This window comes from Pyxicephalus adspersus, chromosome 4 (genome assembly GCF_032062135.1).
Source record: "Pyxicephalus adspersus chromosome 4, UCB_Pads_2.0, whole genome shotgun sequence".
In the NCBI taxonomy this organism is placed as follows: Eukaryota; Metazoa; Chordata; class Amphibia; order Anura; family Pyxicephalidae; genus Pyxicephalus; species Pyxicephalus adspersus.
The window spans coordinates 146,551,706-146,572,790 of record NC_092861.1 but is presented as its reverse complement, the minus strand read 5'-3'; the positions used below and the strand labels follow the sequence as shown (position 1 = coordinate 146,572,790).

Here is a 21,085-nt window from a genome sequence, read left to right as displayed (position 1 = left end):
GATTAATAATCAATTTGTTTCATTCCCCAGGGAAAGAGGACAAACTTGAGGAAGAACGGATCAGAGAGAATCAATCATGGGATGAGAGTGAGGTTTAATCCTCTTGCTCTGTTGCTCGATTCCTCATTGGAGGGAGAGTTTGATCTCGTGCAGAGAATCATCTACGAAGTAAGTAACTTGTAGTTTTAAAGAGGAATTAAAGCCAAAACTGCCTTAAACAAAAAAACACACCTTCAATCCCGCAGGGCAGTCCGATCTATCCAGAGGTCTGTTCCGTTGAATCCCGCGCCTTTCCATCATCAGTCTGCGCGTGGCTCCGCCATCTTCTTCCCTCCTTCCTGTTCTTCCTACGTCACCCGACCCAGCCGCGAGATTGGGTGATGTAGGTTGGAGAAAAAAAAACTTGCTGATCTCACTGCACGTGAGATTGCCAAATTTTCTTTTCCACGAAAAGGCTCCTTCTACGCATGCCGGAGATGCTCAGGCATGCACAGAAGGAGCACCCAAGAGCCTCCCAGGGATGCCTGACGTAGGTATCCTGGGAGGCTTTGTACTCCCATGCACTCTCGATCGCTTAGACGAAAAAAAAAAAAAGAGGTTGCAAAAAAAAAAAAAAAAAAAAAAAAAACAGAAGTTACATTACATACATTATTTTGGTAAATGCAACTAGGACAGATGTTTGTCTCAACATATTATTAGGCAGCATCATCTTTATAGAGCCTAGACATTCATTAACTTCAAGAGCAAGAGATATATATATACACACACATACATATATATATACATACATACACATATGTGCTGCTATTAGTGGTGGTCCTTGCAAATGTTACTCTGAACCTGGAAGCACAACACCTTATTCCAGACAGATCCACAGATTATCATTCCTTGGTGCTCTGAAAATTAGATCTGCACCTTCCCTTATCAGTAAAAACAGAATAATAACATTTTATTTTCTTCTTTGGTTAGTTCATTGTGATTTCTAAACCTTTCTTTATATTTACTTTTTTATTATTATCTGGAAAACCTCCTTGTTCCCCTTTTTGTCTTTGGGGTAATAAATGAAGCTTGACTTTAGCACAGACTTTGATGGATGGGTTTTATTGTGTTTATGCTAATAGTGTGCAGTGCGGCTGCTCTCGCTGCATGGGAGCAGAGAACAGCTATTACGGTAATGTTCTAGAATAGTCTTTTGCTATTACGTTACTTCCCTGTAGTGAATTTGGAAAGGGGGACAGTTTTTGCAACCAATAAACTTTAAAGAAGACCTGAGCTTTTAGAAGTTGTGCTTATAAAAAAAAGGCAAACAGAGGATGAGGACTAATGATCTTTTGCCCTAATGACTTATTTTTTTTTACTTTACTTTGACTTTTTGTTTTATTCTGCACAGTTTTTTTGTGTGAAAGTGGTCTTTTCAGTAGGGAAAAACGAAGAAAATACAGATCCACAAAATAGATAAATCAAAAAGGAGGGGGGGGTTGGTGTGGGGGAAGGTCTACGCATGGCAGGTTCTCAGGTACACCCTCCTCTCCATGAAGAAGAACCGTGAGCAACACTGTAGTGACCTCACTCTTTTTGCTGAGACTAGCGATGCCTTAGATGTTCTTACACTTCTAATATACAGCTCTGAGGCTCATGTGCTCTCACTTTTTGGTCAGGTCAGCTTTTGGGTTCCTATTATCTAAAATGAATCTAAATATTTGTAGGCAGCACCAGTATTATTTTAGACTTGTGTTATGTCTTTTATTCCTTATTATTAACAGCGATATTGTTTTCAGGTTCAAGACCCCAGTGAGCCCAACGACGAAGGGATCACAGCACTTCACAACGCAGTTTGTGCCGGTCACACAGAAATCGTTAAATTCCTTGTACAGTTTGGAGTGAATGTGAATGCTGCAGACAGCGATGGCTGGTAGGCTTATAGTTATTTTCATTTATTTTTCTGCTGTATGGTGAAAAAAAATGTAGCAAATGCCATTGCTGCCTTGTCTTTAAAGGTGCTAGTACCAGGCCTACTTTTCATCCATTTCTTCATATGTTAAATCTTCCATATATGTTTAATTGTACAACTTTAGGCACCCAGGGCGCCTTGCACATATCTGCCTTTTATTATGAAAGTGAGTGGGATACTCTTAGATGTAATTTGTAGCCAGGTGCATCAACAGGAGTCCTGCCACCCACCCTCTGGCCCCTGGAAACAGAAAAACAAATGTCCCTTTGGTTTCTATTTCCATATACCTTATGTTGGCAGCAGCATCTAAACAAACTGTTTGCCACTATAGCATTTGAGAGTTTGTCTGTTGGCCACTAGATCTTTAGATATTGGATATGAGTTATCCAAACCCCTGTAAAACTGCACCATTATTCCTAATAACAGATGTGATAATCTGGATACCACAGGGAAAAGCTTGCACACCTGATCCCTTTTCCATTCAATTAATTCTGAAGCACTGTTCTCCGAGCACTTCCTGCTCCACAGCTGTCATCTGATAGCAAAAATAGAATCACAATATAAGCAGGAGATAAAGGGCAGCCTTGTACGTGACCAGTTCAGGGGAGACATAAGGGGCCTGATAGATCGAACACTAAGATTCGCCAAAACCTCATGCAGTTATGATGGGTTTGTAAAGTTCATTACAGGACTTTAATTACATTTGAGCATTCTACATTTCTGACTTGAATATTGACTGCGACCATTCTGTTATAGTTCTGTGCAAGTCAAAGCAGAAATGTAACCTTTTATGTATCTGTATTGTAAAACAACTTTGTTTTTTCTAACCTAAGGACCCCGCTGCACTGCGCTGCATCATGTAACAATGTTCAGGTGTGTAAATTCCTGGTGGAGTCTGGAGCCGCAGTATTCGCCACAACATACAGCGACAGACAGACGGCAGCAGATAAATGTGAAGAGATGGAGGAAGGCTATAGCCAGTGCTCTCAGTTTCTCTATGGTGAGTGTCCACTGTGCAATTTTGAGTGGTGTGAACAGTATCATGTGTATTGTGACACCCACATAATCTGATAAGTCTGTGATGGGCTTCAAAAAGCTGACATCAGACATAATTCTTTCTGTGGTAGTATTTTTCACATATTTAGTTCAGTGACTTAGAATACACACCCCTTGGGTCCCAAGGTAGGCAGTGACCTGAGTACAATATGGATGCAGCTCATAAGCATGTCAACATCCTTTAACTTTATGGGTGCTATCCAGTTTCCTAAAGGGTTCATAAGTAGGCTTTAAATATCATTTGTTAGCAAGCCCCTGGATACACTTCAGGTCAGTCCTTTGTACAAGCCTTAATTGAATTTGCATAGAACTTCTTTTTGGAGGGGTGATTGCATAGAACAGAACCGGAGCCCATATCTAGCAGCAACACTGCTCCTCATCACATTTAAGGGCTGTAAGCTGCAATATATTACCATTTTGTTTTTTTGATTTAGATACACTTGAACTAATAATGCTGCATTATATATATGGCTTTTACTTAGGTTCAGAGTGTCTGAACTTCAGAATTTAACACACTTTGTAGGCACTGACAGGTTTTCTATATTGTTGAAGTTGTATTACTTTTTTGCTACAGTCACCATGTGGCCAATTTAAATAATGTGGCCTGACTTCCGTAGCAAAGTCATACGCAGTAAAAATTTATAATCCAGATGGAAAGCTATTCCTATCCTTGCTTGTGATTTTACAGAGTAAGGAGTGTTGTTGTCCCCCCCACCCCGTATGTTTGTATAATAGCAGCCCCGGTAGACTGCTTATAATGAATGCCTGGAATGTGGCAGATTATAGGCCTCTAGCTTTCACTCTGCCTTGGGCTGAGAAAATAATTAACTTCTGATTAGATTGCTTACTGCCAGGATGCAAAATTTACCCATTACTAGACGGGAGCAGCAACTGTGAGCAGCATGCACTTTTACAAGTACTTATCTGTCTTGTATCAGTCTGTGACTGTTCAGACTTTGTGTCCGGGGTTACCTATACACGACTGGTACTCCACAAATGCAGTGGGAATCGGGACCAGTCTGGGATTTTCCATCCTACACATGTGATATCCAACCTCAGGAGCCATCTGATTAGAGTAAATAAGTAGAGATTCAATCCATGTAAAGTGGGTTTTTGTCTTTCTTACTTTGAACTGACCATAGGCCTTGCTGTTTGATGTCAAGAGAAGAAATATTTTAACATTGGCCCTTTTACCTCCAACGACCGCAAGTGAAGGGGAGAGGGGTGCCGCTCGCTCATTCTCCCCCTCCTCTCTTCATGGAGCTGTATGTACAGCACTCGTTCATGCATTGTTCAGTCTTTTGTGAAAGATCCTTTCCAACAATAAAAGTCCAATGTCTAACCCAGCCTAACATTCCACTTTTTTAGGAGCTGATTCACTTAACGACTAGAGACAGTTCACTAAGGCAGCATACACACGGTAAATTTGTCTCTGAAAATGATCTTTTGTGATTGTTTCCAGAGACAAAAGAGTGATAGATGAACGAACGAGCAGTGTACACACAGCACTGTTATGTCTGCTCCCCACAAAACAGGGCCTAGCGAGCAGCACCCCACTGTGCTCTGCTCCCAACTTGTCTTGCAGTCAATCATGGATTCTTTGCGATGGATCCATGAATTACATCGGGCGAGATGTTGCCCGATTGTTCATTTCGGGCGAGAATCATCTGACGTGTACATAGCCTAAGAAAATGTAATGTTTGCTTAGCTTAGTTAATAAGATAAAGCTGCGTTCACTTAATTTATACAATCACATGCAAGCAAAAATCCTGTTTCTTTTTAATTACCCCTGCACACAGTTAAAGTGTTTTAATAGTGAAAATTCTTCATCTTCACTAACTGAAATGAACATTAACTTTGCAAACTGTAAAATATGTTTAGAAATTCATCTCTATTCTTTCTGTACCAACTGCCAAGGATTTCATATGAATATAGTATCAGAATAATGAAAGCATTTCCCATTCCAAATCCCAGCTTCTCTTAAATAGAAGCCAAAATGAATATTTGTTTTAGGTGTTTTTCCGTAAGAGATGTATTAACACCATCAATAATCATTACAGCAGTGCATCATCAGATATCGGCATTACTCCCACAAACGAGCTTTGTAACGAATGTAAATATTTGCACTCGGACTTGGCTTGCTCAGATAGACTTTAATCAAAAGCTGTTTTACAGATTAGCGGTGGTGCAGTGAATCTATGAATGGTCTTTGTGAAACTGTCCTCCATGCACAGAAAGAGAGAGGTGTGTGTGTGTGTGTGTGTGTGTGTGTGTGTGTGTCAAAGACTGGTCCTTTAAACTGAATTACCTGCTCACTGTACTGTATAATCTGCTGGGGGGCCAAATCCTGGTATCAGCTTTGTTGCTAAGCTGCAACCCTAATCTGCAAATAGGCTTAACACATTCTAAAAGTTGTTTACTGCATCGCAAGAAGTTCAAAATCTATCCCTTTTTCCTTTAAAAAAAAAAAAAAAAAACCGTAAGCATATAATTTTGTAAGATTGGGGTAAAATTGAATGGCTATATAAGCTATTCTTAACCATGTTTGCTTCAGAAGTTGCTGGAGGTTCCCTGGGCTGTGGAAATTTTCTTCCAGTCTGATGGCACGTGCATAGTTACTATTGTATACCTCCACTATGCGTGAGCAATTTTCTTACTAACAATGCAGTGCTCAACCCAGAAGAAAAAGTGGGAAGAAATTGTAGACCGGTGGCAGCTCTGGTAATGTGACCCAACTCATCAGTAACCACCCAAAAACAGCCAGGTAGATAATGAAAAGTGCTGGGTGGTGCGCCTTGCTAAAAGAGACTGGATAGCAATGTCACAGGGGCATCCTTCCCTATAACCCATAATAAATTGGTTTTGGCAGCAGAAAGGATTCCCAGCCCTGGGATAGACATATTTGTATAGACACAGCTTCTCTCGCATACCTGGTGGGTAATCTATGGCAATTGTGGTGAAATATTCAGGGTCCTTAGTGTAGCTTGGCATGGATTACTTTGTTTGGTAGGATTAAGGAAGACTTTTTTGCATTTAAGCGCAAATTTAGCAAAAGTACTCCATTTTTGTACTATGATGGTTTATAGTATGGATAACGCTAAATGTTAACAGTCACTCCATTGTTTTTTTTTTTTTTTCATTATTGGTTTTGACATTACCATCTTTTACAGTTATGTGACATTGGCTCAGTTGCATTGTACCAGTCCAAGGTCTGCACTGTCAGGAGGGCTACCTATTAAAAATGACAATGTCCCACCCACCACAGTGTTCAACCCAGAATTTTTTTTAAGCTGGGTGGAAGCCCCTGTATCGTGTCCCAACTCTTAAGTTACCACCAAATAACAGTCAGGTGGTTACTGAAAAGTGCCGGGTGATGCGCATAGCTAAAAAGAGCTGGGTAGAACACTGCACCAATATCCATTCTGCAGGCTGTCCTCTCCAAAGCACCCACCTAGAACACATGCAAACCCATAGTCGCTGTTTACCGTGCTCTGTATGGGAGCTGACATAAGATTAAAGCTAAACTTTGGTGAAGAAAAAAAGAAATCCCTGAGCTGATTTAAATATGACTTTACATTGCATGGACTTCCTCAACAACTGGCTGCACACATTGCCCATGACAGAACGTTTTGTGCTGCTTGCTGGCATATTGTAAAGTTCCTACTGTTTATAAATATGTTTTGTACATATTGTCATTGCTTAGATTCTGGGATTGTATTCGATTTTATTTATTCATTTATATTTTCATGTTTTGGAAAATTTCCAGAATTCATTGTCTTGTCTTTGAACAGTCTTTATCTCTAAAAAAAAATGATTTTACCATTGACTGTAGCACTCTGTTTTTTTTAAGGTATGGCTACTCTGTATTTCTGCTAACCCGTTTCTAAATGTTGATTTTTAGGGGTCCAAGAGAAAATGGGAATTATGAATCGTGGTGTCCTCTATGCCCTCTGGGACTATCCGGCAGACAGTAATGATGAGATCAGCCTGAAGGAAGGCGACTGCATGACCATAGTACGGCGGGAAGACGAAGATGAAACTGAATGGTGGTGGGCGCGTTTAGGAGACAAGGAAGGATACGTCCCACGCAATCTCCTCGGGGTATGTACTTCCACTACATGGCTTCAGATTTGGTGGAAAGTAAAACTCTGGTTATACTTCCTACTCTGCATACGTACATTGTATTGCTACAAATACCCAAATGCATATCAAAGGATTCTTTACTTTCCTTCCAATTCTTAGATTTACACAGGACAGCTTTGACTCTTCTGTGCTTCAGTTCAGGTACACAGGTCTTCCCTTCCCAAGCCAGTGACTGGGCAGTAAAGGAAAAGCAGCAGACTGATAAAGGCTTCTGTGGTACTCCCATATCTCTATCGGTCTTCATATTTGTTAGTACATAGGCACTGCAGCTTAACTGACTTCTTGTGCTGTTCCCCACACTACCAGTGTGAGCTCAGCTTTACTCAAGCTGATATGATAGCAAACTATGGCTCGGGTCCCCTGGAGCATTTATTCAATGGTAGGGTTCTTGTGTTTGTATAAATCATATTTTAAATACATGAGGCTACAGAAAAGTGTGAAATGAGATCATGGATGCATTAAAAGTCGATAAACCAATAACAATGTTTGTTTCTCTTTTCCAGCTCTATCCAAGAATCAAACCAAGGCAAAGAAGTTTGGCGTAGATAACAGTACAACCATACAGCCGGGAAACATCCAGATATCTGCACCAATTGAAGGAAAAATGTGGCTTTTTATTGAATAAATGAAGGATTGCAAATTACGCTGTGTCAGCGACTGCACAAATATCCACAATGCACTGGACTTCTAAATGGCCAGTGCATGTCTGACTGTAGGCTGTCACCAGTGGCAGTCCAGGCTGCTCTCAGCTGGGTCCACAAGCTTGACCCAGTTGCTATTATTAGAGAGGTAACCATTACTACGCCCTTCATAAATCTCCTCTCCAACATCATATATGAAGAGTACACAGACCCATCTATGGGATTATACTTGTTACCTGAATGGTGGACTCATTACTTTTTTTTTTTTTTTTACATCTCACTAACATAAATGTATGAACTGGACCATATAGAAGACTTCAGTATTTTACTAAAACATTATTATATATTTATTTTTTTCTCATTCGCAAAATATGTAGTTTAGAAATGCTGTGTAAACTCAAAAAAAAGTTTTAATAAAAAAAAAATGTCACATTGTAATGTGGAAAGATTCCATTTAGTCTTCCGTGGTTTTGTTTTTATTCTTCAGCTACTTCTCCTTTATGGAAACCTGAACAAAGAGAAATCTATTATGGGAACCCCCCTACACTCCCATCCCCTGGCCTCTATACTCTTTTTATATGCATATTATACATATGTTATACAGATACCTGGGATCATGTTAAACATTTTCTGTGTACATTTCCCATATTTATCCCGAACAGAATTATTCTTTATGATGTTATTATAGAAGATGTCTTTATGGATGGGAGATTGAAAAACTTGAATTGTTTGATTAATTTAGCAAAAGACTGAGAAGAGCTGTGACAGGCATGTTAGCTCATAACTAAAATTTGATTCTGGATGACCGATAAACATGAAACGTGACTGCGTTTGGGCCTAGTAATTGGCTGCTGAGGCCCAACAATTGCATCATGGAAGAGGGAAGGTGCAACACCTTTAAAAAAAAAAAAAAAAAAAAAAAAAAAAAACTGCCCTTTTAAGTTTTTATTGCCTTGAATAGGAGCACAGAGCTTCCCTCCAGCTCTTGGATACTCCTTTTGTGCATGCCAAAGGAGCAGTTTTTCCACTGATGGGAAAGCGATGCCGATCTCACGCATGTGCAGTGAGTTTGGCTTCCCCCCCCCCCCTTTAATGCAAGAATCTTAGTGGTCAATAAATGCTTTGCTTTTTAAATAAATTGCATGTAAAATAGATACAAAGGACTTGACAAAAGAATTCACATTTTGTACTCTTGAGTGTTTTTTGGATTTCTCCTTTGCTAAACCTCACATTAGTTCAGGCAGAGTATAAAACAAATAACGTACATGTACAGTGTTCTAACCTTTCTGGTACTTGTCCATAGCAGTGACCAGGCCAATTAACTGAGCCTACAGCTAATAACCAGAACCCAGGAAAGCATCCAAATATTATTTTTTCTTTATTAATCACTATTTCAAAATCATCTTGCATAACATATTGAACAAGTTTTGTATTATATAAATAAATCTGTCCCAAACACAGTTTATCTCTGCTTTTGCATAGATTATCTTCTAGTAATTTGATTATGAAAATATCCCTGAATGCTAAAACCGAGGTCATAAACAAGCAATTCCCCCACCCACTGCCACCACCACCTAATCCAGCCTATTACACTACACCTAGGAAGGCGGCCATTCTGTACGAGGTGAACCAAAGGGTAATGCAGCATTATTGGCTCACGGGGAAGCAAAGCCTTTGCAATGATTCATATTTATTGGTTTCTAGCGATCTGGGGCAGTGAATTGCTTTGGCTCACAACAGTCTGCCGCTGCGGTGGTAACTGTGGTTGCATAATAAAGTTAACCTGTTGATGGCTTTGTAAAGTATGTTTTGCATCTGCGCCAACCACTTTGTATTATGTGGCCAGTATAGGTATTGGGAGTGCCTGGCAATGATCATTGGCATGGTGGAGACAAGTTAAATTCTTCCCTAGGTTGCAGCTTTCAGTAGTGAGAAATTATGGAGATCAGCATGCCTTTTGGAAAATACTAGTTGTCTGGCTGTCCTTCAGATCCAGATTAGAAGCCTGATTCTCATATTAAGGTCACAAAGTGCTCGGCGATGGCAGTCATTGGATTCCACAAGACAGGTTCCTTAAAGAGACACTGTCACTGTTACCACTCAGGGCAAAGCCCCAGTCTCTGTAAAGGGGCAACCCCTCCTTGAATACCTGCTTCTCCCCTAGAGCCCCATCACTGGTTTAGCCATCAAATATCTGATGCTTCAGGGTAGAGAAGAGAATGTGACCTCTTCTCGTAAAAGTGCTTGAGTCTAGATGGCATTCACTTGGCCTGAGCACAGTCACATAACATCACTACTACCCCTAGCATCCGCGACCATCTGACTATCACTTACTGTGATAAAGGCTCAATTTGAGAGGGGGCACTGGCAGGGTAAGTAGCACAAAGACTCTTTGACTTTGCCCTGAGTGTCTCTTTAAAGCTGACACTAGGTTCCTCATGCTTAAACAAAAACTTTTTCTATAGCATTATAAGCAAAACCAATAAAAAAGGCATTGTAAACATTCATCAGTGACATAAAAGGCATTTAGGTGGAAGGCGAACAGAAGAGAAATCTGAGTATATGTAGCAATATTGCCCTTTCCATATAATGAATAATACACCAAAGCACCAGTAGAAGGCACCAAACCTGAGTGTAATTGGCTTCATCAGCTTGGTGTTAGGGCACATGTATGAAGAGAATATATACAACCTCTCCTTGTAAAAGTGCAAAATGTCTAAAACTTTCATATTAGGAAATTCTATTGTCAGTGCCTTAAGGTGTAGAAGCAGGAAGCTCAGCAAAAGTGGCAAGCATCTAGTATTTTCATAATGAGAAAGTGGCCTTCATGCTTCCTTGGTGATAGGTTCCCTTTAAGTCCCATTGCTGTTATGAGGTTCTTCCAACACTTTTCTTAAAGGCACTGGGTCAGATACATATCAGGAAGGTTCCTTGCAGTCGGTGTTCTCTTTGGGTGTATTATAGTTTGGTTTTTTTTTTCTGGTCTGCTGATTACATGACCGTGAACGTCATCCACTGAAAGAAGAGACAAATACAATTCAGTTGTATGTATTATTAGTCATTCGGAGGGAATGCACATAATGAAAAAGTATTTATTTTGCTTGTGTACTGCAGACAATCACTATGAAGAATGTTCTGGTATGCTCTCCTATGCAGATCCCTAAGCATCCTAGAAAGAGGTGAATGCTGAATGGGGACAGATGAAGTTCTGTGTGTTGCATGGAAGGGGAGATGGTATTGGAGGGTTTAGAAGATGCCCTATATTGGTATTGTCTGGGACTAATTACTCCCCAGTGATATGCTTTAACATGAGCCAGACACAAATAGACTATTTTTGGCTTTTTTAAGCCATAGTGGGGTGAAGGTATGTCTCCCGGGTGCTATGGTGGGACCTGCCAATTATCCAGTGTTGCAATATTTTCATCCCACATACAGTATAGGGGCCCCTAAACCTTCATGAGCTGTCATACATGTATGAATATCATCTGTCTATGTATATAGTAGCACAGGGACTGTATGCATTTGCATTAGTGCAGAGCACAATGTAAGTTTTAGTCGGGGCTAGTTGTAAATTGATTAGATGCTTCAAGCAATTTAATTATGTAAATATAATAGTACATTATAAAATTTTAAATTTTGCAATACAAATACGTTTATGTTTATCCTCATTAGGGTCATTCACATATTTGCATTGCCATAATACTCATTCTGAATAGCAGTCCAGTGCATCTTCTCCAGCACACAAGTCTGCACCGCAGGGCAACCCATTATACTGCATGGTAATGCATATTGTAAATCCCCTTAATATTTCTGGGAATTCGATTATAATTCAGATTATTACTAATATTGTTATGCAGTATCTATATAGCACTGACATATTACAAAGCGCCGTACAAAGTCCATAGTCATATCACTAGCTGTCCCTCAAAGAAGCTCACAATCTATTGTCCCTACCATAGTCATATGTCATTATTATAGTCTAAAGTCAATTGTGGGGTGGAAGCCAATTAACCTTAACTGCATGTTTTTGGGATGTGGGAGGAAAACCACAGAAACACTGGGTGGGAGATTCTGCAAACTCCATGCAGATCATTGCAACTGGTACAAGGAACTGTAGGTGATCCTCTGTCCTATGTACATTGGGGGTCCTGCTTAGATCTACAGGCAGCTTTTTAATGTACAGCAACCTTAGGTAGGTTCTTTTAAAGAAGAGAATGCAAATCCACCAAATATATAGTACCATAGATAGACATTGGTTACTGGCACTTTTTCTGCTAACCATTCCCCACTATGTCCAAAACCACCAGAAGTCAATATTTATCAAATAATAAAATCCTGCTGTTCCTAAATGGATGATACAGTATGTGTGTCCATGGATGGAAAGTTATGTTCTTGAAAATGGGAGATTTCTGGCCATCGTTAAACACTGGGATTTGTTGCATTTACAGGCTGGCTCACCAGCAATGGATACCTTCACCTTTCTTCCCTTCTTCCTCTATTGGATGATCTTTGGCATTCATCCCAGCACATGCAAGTGAAGCCGGGAATGCCGGCAATAATGCATTCACCTGTCCCTTTCTGCAATAATGACCTGTCTGATCATACAAACTTAATAGGGAACTTTAACCTCATGACCGATGGTTTATATTCCTCGGTTCGGTCCTCCCCAGTATTGTATCATCTAAAGATTTATTATAAATAGAAACTATATTCTAGGTTATACTTACAGAATCCAAGGAGAGAGGCACCACTCCACTGTTATCTGTATCCATCTGCTTGAAAAGTTCTACAGATATAAAACAAGATCAGTGTAAGTGAAAGTCTAGGGATGCTTTGAATATAATAAAATTAGAGAAATGTTGTCAGGAGATTGCTTTATATCCCAAAGATTGTACAAATCATTCATTCTCATCTTTTATCCTGCAATGATATAATCATGCTTAGGATGGCCATATGTGTGCCAATTTCAACCACAAGAAAAACCATAGGGTGATGTTTATGTATGTCAGAGACGTATCAAATATAGGTTTTATTATTCTGGCCAGACATACGATTCATTTAGATTTCTACTTACTGAACATAGTTTCCAGGCGGATGAGACATCTTACAAAGTTATCAAAGTCAATGGAGAAATCTTCATCAGCAAAGCGAGCTACAAGCAGCTGGTGGATCTGAGAATTCAGCTTGAATCCTGAAAAGGAAATGACAAGGATCAATAATGTATCAGATTAATCCAATTATTCTATACAAAGCAAAACCCAAGCAAATTAGGTGATTTGTTCAATTTACGGGTTTCAGCCATCTTGATTGGACAGGATAGAATATTGTAACTCCTGCACATGCATGGGAGTTTATTTATTCCACCACTGTGGTATAGTGGACCTCACCTGTCCATATAATCTTCACACCCCCTTATACACATTTACTGACCTGCTGCCTCGAGGGCTTTCCTCATCTCGGTGGTGTTCATTGTTCCAGACCGGTCCACGTCAATGCTGCGGTAAATTTTCTAAAGCCAAGAAAAAAAACACATGTGTTCCATTTCCAGCCAGAAGATGGCAGCACAGAACTTTAGGCATTTAAGTACTAAACCCAAGAACTAAAATCTATTGGCTGCATTAGTCTTCTTTGCTACTATATTTTCACTTGATGATCCTGCATGTAACACATTTTCTGTACTGGGGTTACAATGCTTGCTCAATGTACTATATCTATGGAGAAGCAGCATTATCACGCTCAGACAGCCAACCAAAAACCTTTATATTGTTTGCAATCCTTTTTTGATAATTCTTATGGTCGTGACCAATGCAGACAACATTGCAATTTAACAATACAGCCCTGGTTCAGGATCCACCCCCAGTCTGAGAATGGATGAGGAAGGAATACCGCCACAATAACAAAGTCATCCTTCTGCTCTTCTCTCCTGGCATGGCAAGCTGCATAGAAATTGGGCTGCCCATTTTTGAAGGGGTCTAAAGGGACCGAGACATCACAGGCTCACTGGTAAACTAAGCCTCAAGCCTTCAATGTCCATGTTTTTGATCTTTCAATGCTTCCCTGGCCACTGCAGGTATTCTACATTTTCAGGTGTGCAAATACCTGTTCGGCATGCTCTCCCAAGCTTTATGTTGCTACAGGAACCCTAGCATGCTGATTGATATATAAACAATGAATGTATATTACATTTGGGGCTCCACCTGGCATCTGTGACCCCCTCTTCCTGTAATCCAAAATTGCTGCTCACGTTTCCTTCCTTATATGCAGAGTACAGACGGGGAATCTAGTATAATAGCTATACCTTTTCCAATACCCAGTAAATCCGTGAATTAAAATAAAAGACCAAAAGAATAACTAATTTTAATTCTATCACACATCTTCAATAGTAGCCATATGCCAAACCAAACCACATGCCATAACCATACTGCCAAAAAAGAATAAATAAATAATCCTTACCTGGTATTTCTGCAGTTTGGACCAGAGGATGTTAAATTCTTTTAAGCCCAGTTTTCCTGACCCATCCGACTTTAATATTGTAATAAGTTAAAGAAAAAGATAAAATAATCTTATTGGCTAATACTGTTTAACAAAAACAGTTCCACTGTGCAAAATGATTTCTGCAGCTTTCACCAATCCCCTGTATATCATCAGAACTGGATTTCCATCATCTTCTCAAGGATCAAAATCCTAAAGGGGCAATTAAATCTTTTTTAGCTTGCCATCAGGCATATTTTATTACCCAACCATTTATTTATTCTTCTGAGCACCTTGGAGAGTTGGTGTCCTCCAAAATATCTACTGCCTCCTTTACCATAATCATTTCTCGTTCACTACTTTGTCTAATTCCTTTCTATGGATTGTTCACAAGGATAGAGATCTAGGTGTTCCAAACACTAAACATTGTAGGAGGGTGATTAAACCTGCCAAAGTTGTATTTCAGTTAGACTTTCCCAATAAAACAGGTAAGGAATATAGAAATCCTGCACTGGAAAAGACGGCATTCTGCCTGTGTATTGTAAAATGGGTTCAATATATTTCAGTATACATGAAGGATACGTCCAGCAGATCCACGATGGTCTTACACGTCTCCAAACTGAATCCATCAGATTTAATATCAGTCTCTGACAAGTGAAAAAAATAGTTACAATTACTTCATCAATTATCAGTTATCAATTCATTTAACTAAAATCATGTGACATCTATAGGTAATGTGATTTCCATGCTTTGCTTTATTCATAACCTGGAAGACCTGCAATGCTTGTGTTAAGCTGATGCCATAGGGCGGGGTTTCAAACTCTGGCCCGCGGGCCAAATCTGGAACACAACGTCCTTTTTTTGGGCCCCCAAAGGAATCCTAAATATGGCTGGCCTGCGGCTGCATTGAAATAGCGCCGCTACTACAATTCCCGGCATCACTTGCGTCTATAGACCAGTGAGCTCTCTGCGTATGCGTGGCCCCGCATTGGACTGTTTTATAGATGCAAGTAATCCAGGGAGTTGTAGTAGCGGCCCTATTTCAATGAAGAGGGAGTTCCAGCGGCGGGCCACTCATAACATTTGGCCCTGCCTTGGCCGTGTCTGGGATTTCCAGCACTCCCCCTCAGCTGTTTTTCTTGCTACTCCAAGGCATGGGCTTGAATGGTTGGATTTTCGTAGAAGAATAATATTATTATTGTTAGCCTGTGCAAAAAGGTTACCATTGAATTTTTACTCAGAATGCTACAAATAGAGAAAGAGAAATAAGATTTTTTCTTAAATAAAATGTAAAAAATCCTTATGCCTCTCTCTCTATTATAAGCTTGTTCCAGATTGAATGTAAAGCAAAACCTCTTTGGTTCCATATGAAACGGTTTTATATCTAATGAGAAGGAAAAACTTCCTCAATTTTTTCAATAAATTTCAAGGTTGGCCTGCGACTTAGTCTAAGTTTTTAATTTTGAAAGCCCACTGTGTATTTGAGTTTGACACCCCTGCCATAGGGCATGAATATATTTTTTGGGAGCTGAATTCGTATTAATGGGCTGGCTGGTCCCCACCATACAGAAAGGAATAGTACATTGCACATCTATGCAGCCACACTCTGGCAGCTGCAAAAATATCAATAGCTGCTTGTAGTGTGAAGTAATTGTTTCTCAAAGTTTACAACCAACACTCTAAAATCAGGTTTAAGTTTGTTTCTAACAGCTTAGAAACATCTGTTATGTGCTTACATTAGCAGACTGCTATGTCATTGCACCCATAAAAGAGAGCAAAGATATAATTTCAGTGTTGTGAACTATAATGATGAATTACTCCACAGTGCCTACAGTTTCACTGATCAATGAGGACTTATTTTAAAGTTTTAAAAAATAGCAAACAAAGCTGGTATATCAAGACTTTATTTTACTATACAGGAAATGACCAGGACATGGGCATTCTAGCAGAATCAACAGCCACCTTTCTGTACTTGTAGAAAATATACTTAGGTATGGTGGCTGCATTTGTTTCCTTACCTTAGGCTATGGTATATTAGGGTACAATAACTGAACATTATGTTCTTAAGCTCAGACACATTTTAATAAATACAGAAGTAAACCAAAGAAGCAGTACAGAGTCAATGGGCTTAATGGTGGCCTCTAAATAAATATGGAAGTAAACCAAAGAAGCAGCACAATGCCTATTGGCTCCTAAAGATTCTGGAAAATCTTCCTGGAATAGGCTTTTGTAAATTGTAGGTAGGTTGTATTAGTGGTGCATTGTTACCTCTCAGGGATAACTATATGTGCTGGTATTTACTTGTATTCTATCCCTGTCACAACAGACATTTCAGCCCTGTGCTAAGCAGTATGACCCCCATGATGATAATCATTCCTGCCTCAGCTCAGTGCTGATAAATGGCCCTCTGTCTGGGGTAATTATTATTAATAATATTATTATAAATAATAATAAACATGATTTATATAACACCAACATATTACGGGTAATCTATTCATTTACAAACTCCCTAAATTCATGTCAAACAGACAGCACCTTCACTGCTTTATGTTTGGGGCACCTTTCATCACTAGGACAGCATTACCAATACTTTGGCTCTGATAGGGAGAGAATACAAGTAAATAAAATAATCCAGCAAACCCCAAGAGGTAAAGTTGCACAATTACACCAAGATTCTATTATTACGTATAAATGCTAATGAAAAAACTGATTATTTAGTGTGTGTTCATCCTTTTATTGAATGATGTGCAGAACTGATACTCACGTCTAGAAATGACCTTTTGTAGAATTCCATACAGCTCAAACGCTGAGATCTCCTTATCCTGAGGAGAGAAGATAGACCAGTCAGAATAAAGTAAGACATCCGAAAGATCAGGAAACCCAAATACTCACATTTCAGCTCAGAAGATACATAGAAAATGTGACCGGACTTATACTGACCCCAGACAAGTCAACTGATCCCAGATCAATATTATTGCTGTTTAGAAGCACATTGATTGGGTAACATTTATCAGTGTCTTAGAAAATAATCCATCACTTATTGTTAGAATAGTACTGGAGAAAAAAATAGAGATCTGATTGGTTACTAAAAGCAATACTGACTGTCCGGGGCCATGGGGTTGATTGGTAATTGGAATATAAACCGTTCACTTGGCAAATTAAAATTATCTTCTTGCAAGGGATTTTATGCTTAGCTTTGGGATTGTGGTGAAAGTTTGGTAACTTCAACCATCTAATCACATGCAAGAAACAATCTTCTTTTTTAGGTTTCCTTACATATGATTGGATTATAATTCAACATAATATTCCTTGCAGGTGAACAGTTTATATCACTTCATTAAATCAACCCCATTATGTGCGCATTGCATATTCTTCAAATACTGGACAAGACTCATAGGGTACAAAACCTGGCAGAATCCGTACCGGACCCCCTGCCAGGTTCCTTCTGTTTAACCTATGAAAAAGGAAAGAGAAGAGAAAAGAACAGAGAGACAGACCGACAGACAGACAGACAGAGGCCCTGATTTATTAAAGTTATCCAAGGCTGGAGAGAATACACTTTCATTAGTGAAGCTGGGTGATCCAGCAAACCTGGAATGGATCTGGCCAGAATTCAAAGCATTTGCCGCGTAAAAGCAAATTATTTTAAAGAAATCCATTCCAGATTTGCTGTATGACCCAGGTTCTCCTATAATAGTCTATCTTCTCCAGTCTTGGAGAGCTTTAAAAGTGAAGAAGATGAGAGAATAAATGAAATGAGGAGGAAGAGAGAGAAATAAAAGAAAGAATAAAGGTCTCTGCACGTACTGGAGAAGATTTCCGTGCTCTCGCTATGTGCAATCCCACTGGAGAATATTTGTTTGTCTATATGACCTCTAGCTGAGTTTGCTTGGAGGAAGATTTGGTTTTCCTTATTCCAGGCACAAACATACACAAACAAGTTCACTCACTGCCAACTTGTATGTCTTTAGAATGTTAATTCATAAGAAGAATGGTCATACTGACCCAAAAAGACAAAAGAACACAAGAAGAGGGACAAGGAAGAAGGGGATAGGAGGAAGGATGAGAGAATGAAAGGAATGGTTTGGAGGACAGAGGTAAGAAGAACCCGGATTTGATATTTGGGTACCAGATCTCCAACAAAGCACTGGGTTATGTCATACCCAACACAAGAAGTCCTCCGCTGTGTCTGGGATTTACACGCAGCATTTTCATCACACTGAATCATGGCACATGCAATATGGAGCCAGCAGTTGTCAGCCATGATAAGCCAAGCAAGTAAAGAGGAGTACGAGAGCAATAGCTTCTAGGACAGATTCCATTTCCAATGGGACTAATCTACAGAAACCAAACATTGATCCATACAATCGGAGCATCCCAAAGCAATGGTGAGCCTATGATATCAGGATATGTATCATCATTTATATCGTCTGGTTTTCTAACATCTACAATGCTGCCAACATCCCCAATATACATTAGCGAATACAAAAGCAAAGAATTATGGGACTTTAAAGGCAGTAAATATCATAAAAATATCATATTTTTTTTAAAATTCCTTCATTTAAAAGTGACGAATAAAATATGCATGCCTCTTCCCGTATACCAAGTTCAGGAAGAGTCTAATTGACATTCTAACATACATGGGCTAGATACATTGTACACATTACATATGTTGGGATCGTCCTACGCGTTTCACAGACTATGTCCGCTTCCTCAGGGATGTAATTAGTACAGCTAGTAGATGTTCAGCACAAAAAGTTGTTACCAATCACCGGTATGCCTATTCCCTTGGTATGAAGACAGGCAAAAAGGTGGGATTAAAATCACAACATACAAAGATGGCGGTATCCCATATATGTTCTCCATAAAAATATTCAGTACTTCTCCAAATATTATTGGTGATGCTAACTCCATTATGGAGTTTCAACAGGCAATTATCTTCAAAAACTAGATTTATTCAAATAATTCCATCTATAGACAGACTTGCATTTGAATTATAAGGAGAACCACCATCCTCTGTGACACACCAAGTGCAAAATATCAGGATATAATAGAAAAACCTGCAGAACACCAATATGAGGAAGTCATGTGACTATCGTGTTCCAGTGGCAAAGCCAAGAAATTATTGTACAGCTATGACGGTTTGGCCTTTTTATCCTCATGTCCGATACTTATCCATCATATAAATAATAGGTATAATTCGATTTATAATAGCAAATAACCCATGATATGGTCAGAAGTATGTGGACTCTTCCAAATTAGTGAGTTTTGGTTTCTCCAGTAAAGGTTACTACAGAATGCTAAGACTTTGCACAACTCTGTGCTTCCAATTTAGTGCTAACAGTTTGGTGAGGGCATTTTTCTGTTCCTTGTGTACAAAGCCAGCTCTAAAGAGAGAGGTTTGATGAGTTTTGGGTTGAGGAACTCCAATGGCCCGTGGAGTGATATGAGGTCAATCCTACTGAACACCAATGTGATAAATTGGAAAGCCAGTTGGGAGATGGACCATAACTCTCTGCACACTAAATGGGTACAAATTCCCCTAAAAATGTGAATATTCTCTATTTTCTCTATTTCTCTATATACTCTATATTACTACCCATCGTCCTGGAATGGAATGTGCACTGATCTCCTGTGCCTACCAACTTCTGACCGAATTCTCCAGCTGCTCTATGCAAGACCCCAAAAAAACCATCTCTGACCTTCAAGCTGACTGATTTGTTCAAACAAGTGGGCAGCTAGGTCTCCTCTATGTGCAGGACTATTGTTATAGATTCTAGATTGAAAGCAATGGCTATATCGTTACAGCAAATGCAGCATACAGGAAAAGAGGAGAGCATAGGCAGAAGCTGAAAAGAGCACGCAGTGTTAGAAGCAACCATACCTCCGGTGAGATCTATGCCGATGAAAAAAATTAAACCACAACACAGGGTTAGTAGGGAAATGATGGATGAAGCTACAGAATTAAGCCAGTTTTCACCTTTGCAAATACATCAGCCTACAGTTCTCTAATAAGGGTTTTTACTATTAATATTATTAAACAGGATTTATATAGCGCCAACATATTACGCAGCCCTGTACATTAAATAGGGGTTGCAAATGACAGACCAATAAACACAGTGATTCCGGAGGAGAGGACCCTGCCCCGAAGAATTTACAATCTGAGAATTCAAAATGTGAACATGTATAAAGCTGGACTCCAGATACACAGATAAATACTCCATTAAAGAAGCTCATTGTATTTTCCAGTATCCCTTCCTAAAGTTTGCACAGCACTGATGACCTGACTTTTCTCTGCTGCATATAAACATGGCAGCCTGGTCTCTTCCACAAGCCTGGATAGCAAAGGAGCTATTATGAGTTATCATTCCTATGTAATGTACAGCGCTGCCTAATTTGTTGGCGCTATATAAATCCTATTTATTTTTATTAATAATAATAATAATAATAATAATAAGATTATTAATAGAGCACATTTTATGTTCTTCCCTTTCCTAGTCCCAATGCTGATGTACCAGGGGATTGCATGAGGCTGAGGTCATGTGACACTGCTTGCAATAAAACACATTTTTTAAGATTTAGGTATATAAGTATTGGTGTATTGTTATATCTGTCTGGAGTTTGGCTTTAAAGCCATCATTGCAATATTGCACACATTATACGCTTAATGTACAAATCTACAAATTCTTAGATTGGTGTCTATGTGCGGTTTAGGGAGTGTGGTTGGTATCCCTGCTGAAATTATGATAAAGGAATGACATTGCACAATCACTGTGCAGGACTACAATTTATTATTATTATTACACGGTATTTATATAGTGCC

The 21,085-nt window shown here is 39.3% G+C and overlaps 2 protein-coding genes across 4 annotated transcripts in view; one reads left to right on the top strand and one right to left on the bottom strand.

Moving 5' to 3' along the window:
* TP53BP2 (tumor protein p53 binding protein 2) overlaps positions 1-8,244 on the top strand; it is a 57,567-nt gene extending 49,323 nt beyond the window's left edge. For all 3 annotated transcript variants that reach the window (XM_072409905.1, XM_072409906.1, XM_072409904.1), the window contains exons 15-19: positions 31-168; positions 1,779-1,912; positions 2,785-2,951; positions 6,909-7,108; positions 7,654-8,244. In XM_072409905.1, coding sequence (XP_072266006.1) covers positions 31-168; positions 1,779-1,912; positions 2,785-2,951; positions 6,909-7,108; positions 7,654-7,695 — 681 coding nt within the window. In that variant the 3' untranslated portion in view covers positions 7,696-8,244. The remainder of the gene's footprint in view (positions 1-30; positions 169-1,778; positions 1,913-2,784; positions 2,952-6,908; positions 7,109-7,653) is intronic.
* Positions 8,245-9,152: 908 nt separating this feature from the next.
* LOC140329907 (calpain-2 catalytic subunit-like) overlaps positions 9,153-21,085 on the bottom strand; it is a gene marked incomplete in the record, with an annotated part of 45,091 nt that continues 33,158 nt past the window's right edge. The window contains 7 exon segments of the mRNA XM_072410299.1: positions 9,153-10,806; positions 12,519-12,577; positions 12,866-12,982; positions 13,222-13,300; positions 14,245-14,313; positions 14,845-14,909; positions 17,027-17,084. Coding sequence (XP_072266400.1) covers positions 10,783-10,806; positions 12,519-12,577; positions 12,866-12,982; positions 13,222-13,300; positions 14,245-14,313; positions 14,845-14,909; positions 17,027-17,084 — 471 coding nt within the window.